The 5,120-nt window shown below is 34.2% G+C and overlaps 1 protein-coding gene across 1 annotated transcript; it reads left to right on the top strand.

Annotated features, from left to right (window-relative positions):
- On the top strand, window positions 1,082-4,913 carry LOC107642826 (protein DA1-related 1; the record flags this gene model as incomplete). The annotated part of the gene is given in 12 exon segments (XM_016346305.2): window positions 1,082-1,510; window positions 2,097-2,232; window positions 2,320-2,410; window positions 2,654-2,945; window positions 3,037-3,157; window positions 3,240-3,323; window positions 3,437-3,556; window positions 3,685-3,897; window positions 4,016-4,078; window positions 4,182-4,300; window positions 4,633-4,691; window positions 4,775-4,913. Coding segments are annotated over 11 exon segments (1,412 nt in total), but the record flags the coding sequence as incomplete, so codon positions are not given.

Consider the following 5,120-nt stretch of genomic DNA (forward strand, 5'->3'; position numbering starts at 1 on the left):
ATAAATTTAAAATTTAAAAAATATTTCATTTTTGGAGACTAATTTATATATTAATCCACGTTATTTCTGAATAAATAAAAACGATATAATCAGGCATGTGGCCTGCTGTGTTAATATGGGACATTATTGTGGTTGGGTTTAATCAATAATATATTGTTCGAGATAAATTTAAAAAATATTTCATTTTTGGAGACTAATTTATATATTAATCCACGTTATTTCTGAATAAATAAAAACGATATAATCAGGCATGTGGCCTGCTGTGTTAATATGGGACATTATTGTGGTTGGGTTTAAAACTCATTCAATAATATGACCCCTTTATCTTCATTTCATTTCAGCCGTTCATCAATACTAGTAAATGACATCCTTTGATTGATGAATCCAAAGTCAGATTTTGTGGCAAAACATTATTGGACGATGAAAAGTTTGGACATGAAAAAAAAAAAATGAATTTTTGGTGTTGGCCATCTGAACCAAATTTAAAAGAGAGACTAGTAAAATTCTCAGATATATGATTGTTTAGGAAAATTGTACATTAATACAACTAAATTAAACCAATAAAATAAGCACCATTTCTTGTTAAAAAGTTAAAAATATAGTCATCCGATAAGAATTCAAATTATATAAATATAAATCAAGACTTTCTATTGTTTCATAAGAGGTATTGATGATTGTTTGATGATGAATTCAAAATAGCCAGCATCTCTTGTTTACCTCAAATTTGCACACATTCATATTCATATATTTTAAATATTAAATAAATAAATTTAATTTTGATGTACTGTCAGTGTAAAATAATTTTCTACATGTATCTAATTACGTAATACCACATCAGTAAAATAACTACCTTTCATTAATTATATAAATGATCATATAAAAAAACATATATAATTGTATAACTATATAAAACACTTTACATTATCAGTGCATCAAAATTCAACTCTAAATAAAATAATAAAATTCACTTATATTTTGAATATGAATGAATAGATTTGTACTCATGCATTAACCACTAAAGAGATAGATACATCATACATGAGAGTCACACATAGAAGTAGTTCACTTGGCTTTGTCTCACAAACTCAACTACCCCATAATACTCACTTCTTTTCCCCTTCTCTCTCTCTCTCTCTCTCAAACACACACTTTATTGTGTTATGTATGTATGTTATTGATAGAATAGCGGACCCCACATGCCAAAGCAGACACTACACTCCACAGCAGCAGCCAGCAAGCAATGTAGTGAAAAATGTGAAATCCACACCTATCTATCTATCTATCTATCTTTCTTCATTCTTCAATGCGGTTCTATCTTTTTGGTAGTTTTAAGGAACACCACTAATAATATTGCCTCACCTGCTCCTGTTCATGTTACCAGTTACTACTGTTTCCATTCTATTATTTTCATTTTTTTCAGGAGGATCCATATTTCATTCTTTTGCTCTCAAAAGCTGCTCTCTCTTATCACTTATCACTTAACACGTAGACACAGAGGAAAAAAAAAAGGGTATATCCTATAATTGTACTCTAATTCTCTTCCCCTGTTGATTCTTGGACTTGTGTACTTGAACCTGGATTCATCAGATTCTTCAGCTTCTCTAGATTCTGTTTAATTATATTTATTAATACAGTATATGTTTTGTTGGTAGAAGATGTTTCTTTTTCTGCATGTGTATTTCTCTTCAAGCAATTTAGTTTGAGTGAATTAGATATCAAGCTATGTTGAGTGTTGCTTTCTTTGTTGTGTTTGAGCAAGTGATGGGAATTTTACCTATTTGGTATGCTTGATATTGATCTGATCATATCTTATTGTTGCCATGTTCTGCAACAGATTAGAATTTAGATATTGAAATTCTGCTTGTCACCCTTGTGTTATTACTAATTAGATTTATCATTATCCTTCAGAAACTGGCCTTAACTACCATCATAATATAAAGCATGTTTTCCCAGTGACATTTATTTGTGTTATTGTGGCCATCATGATATAAAAGTATGACTTTTCCAAAGTGCTTATCAGTTATTAATCTGTAGATGGAAATTGTTGAATATACTTTGTTACCTGCTTGGGGATCATTTTCTTTTTCTGAGTGAAGGTGAAGGTGAATAATATTGCATGATATGGGTTGGTTATCCAAGTTGCTTAAGGGCTCTAACCATAGAACTTCAAGAGGGCAATACCATGGCAAATATGGAGAGGACAGAATTTGGGATAACCATCATGCTTCAGTGGTAATCAGAGTTTTTTTTTAGTATGCAATTAAACTCATTGTCACAGAGTTACAACTTATCATTATAATAGTGGCAAACTGAGTGCAGGATGATTTGAACGATGTTGAGAAAGAGGACATTGATTGTGCAATTGCACTCTCTCTGTCAGAGCAGGATCAGAAAGGAAAAAGTGTTGTTGGTAAGATTTATGCTTTTGCACATTCCTTTGCTGCTTTGTTTGGTTTCAAAATTTTGTACAGTTAGTAATTCAGCATATGAGGTCTACCTAAATTGCATATTCTAAACTATGTAAAATGCACATTGATTTATTCTAATCAGCAAACAAAAAGTTCAAAGTTCAAACACAGTAAGGTAACAATCAGAGAGGGAAGTGAATTGTTAGTCTTTATTAAATGATTGTTAACATAGTTGTCTTATGGAGTCTATGATATCGCAGAGGACGACTCTCAATCCGAAGAAGATGAACAACTTTGTAAAGTTGATGATGAGGAAGATGAGCATACTTGTACAGTTCAACAACAAGAAGAAGAACATCTTGATAAGGTTCGGCTGGATGAAGATGATGAACATCTTTCTAAAGATCAACTTGAGGAAGATGAGCAACTTGCCAGGGCAATCCAAGAAAGTTTGAAAATTGATTCTCCTCCTAGTCCTAGATATGAGAATGATTCTATTTTCCAACCTTTATCAAACCTCTTTCCACCAGGATACAGGTAATAAAATTGAAATACTTAACCCCATGGATCCTTATTAGCATACTTGAGAAACAAAGATCAAATCTTGTTCTTGAAAATCCGCTTGCAGAATCTGTGCTGGATGCAAAGCTGAAATTGGGCATGGAAGATTTTTAAGTTGCATGGGAGCTGTTTGGCATCCACAATGTTTTCGCTGCAATGCTTGCAATCTTCCAATAACAGATTATGAGGTTAGTAAAAATGAAGTAAGTTGAAGCCACTAAGATGTAATTGTAAATACTAATTCCTGAATCTTCTTTCATTCTTTTACAGTTTTCCATGTCTAGCAATTGCCCCTACCATAAATCTTGCTACAGGGAGCAACACCACCCAAGATGTGATGTTTGCAATAACTTTGTAAGTATTTCAGCATTTATGTTATGTTATGCATATTTTTCTATGGAACAATTTCTCTAGTTCTGTCTTTATTCATAGAAATTGCACTAGAAGTATTAGTTCTTGCATTACAGATTCCAACTAATTCAGCTGGTCTCATTGAGTATAGAGCTCATCCTTTCTGGCTACAAAAATACTGTCCATCGCATGATCGAGATGGAACTCCTCGGTGTTGTAGCTGCGAAAGAATGGAGGTCAGTTATATTAGCTCCCAAGACATTCTTTTTGTTACTACTGAAAGAATCTAGGCTTCTGTCATATTCTTTTTCTTTCCATTCTACTTTCTAGTAGTGTCTAATACGAAATGGTCGAATCAGTGCAGCCAAGGGATACAAAGTATCTTTTGCTTGATGATGGTAGAAAGCTATGTTTAGAGTGTCTGGACTCATCAATCATGGATACTCATGAATGCCAACCTCTCTACCTTGAAATACAAGAGTTCTATGAAGGTTTAAACATGAAAGTTGAGCAGCAAGTTCCTATGCTTCTGGTTGAGAGACAAGCACTGAATGAGGCCATGGAGGGAGAAAAGAATGCAAGTGTTGAACTTCCAATCAGCCAATGTGCTTTTCATTTTTTCTTCTTTTCTACCACTTCAATCTCCATGTGTCCTGACTTTGAGTTGTTCTTCTGTTTTTCACTGTGGAATGAAGGGTCATCACCACTTGCCTGAAACTAGAGGACTGTGTTTGTCAGAAGAGCAAACTGTCACCTCGGTAGACATTTCTTAACAAATTGGAGCTTTCATACATTTTAGTTCTGAAATAATGGATTTTTTGTATGAAATAAAAGTGTTCCCTAAATTTCATGTAATGCCAGATTTCAAGGAGACCAAAGATAGGAGCAGGCCATCGAGTCGTGGATATGGTAACAGAGCCTTTTAGGCTGATCCGTCGATGTGAAGTGACAGCCATTCTTGTGTTGTATGGCCTTCCTAGGTATCCATTTCACAGCATAGGCTTTCTTTCTCTTTTTATTCGTCTAGTGTTGAAATTTTCTTTTGGAGGCTAACAAGGATCGAATTCTAAACTTTTTGGTCAGAAGGTTTAGAACCTCTGCTATCATGTCATAAAACTATTTTTTCCAAAAGCTTAAGTTTATAAGAGGAGACACATGAATGGTTATATCTTTAACCATTTAAATTTTGATCATACACAATTATACATCAAAATTGACATTACTGTTATTTGCACATTATTCACTACAAACACAGTCCACAGTGGTTGTAAATGACATCAGTGTGTATAATTCAAGAATTCTATGTTCATAGGTTGTTGACAGGATCAATCCTGGCTCATGAGATGATGCATGCATGGCTCAGGCTTAAAGGTATTCAGCTATCCATGTTAAAAAAAGGTGATATTTTCATTATCTAAGTGTTAATTTGGACAAAAGTTGTGTGTCTTTTACAGGTTATCCCAATCTGAGTCCAGAGGTTGAAGAAGGAATTTGCCAAGTCTTGGCTCATATGTGGTTAGATTCAGAAATATATTCTGCATCCGGTAGTGATTGTTCATCTTCGTCTTCATCATCGCCTTCCTCCTCCTCCTCTTCCTCCTCCTCCGCATCATCAAAGAAAGGCAAACGGTCTGATTTCGAGAAGAAGCTCGGCGAGTTTTTTAAGCACCAGATTGAGGCTGATACATCATCAGCTTATGGAAAAGGATTCAGGTTGGGAAACGAGGCAGTGCTCAAGTATGGTCTCAGAAGTACCCTTGATCATATCCAAATGACTGGAAGTTTTCCATATTGAAAATT

Source organism: Arachis ipaensis, chromosome B05 (assembly GCF_000816755.2).
Source record: "Arachis ipaensis cultivar K30076 chromosome B05, Araip1.1, whole genome shotgun sequence".
Lineage (NCBI taxonomy): Eukaryota > Viridiplantae > Streptophyta > Magnoliopsida > Fabales > Fabaceae > Arachis > Arachis ipaensis.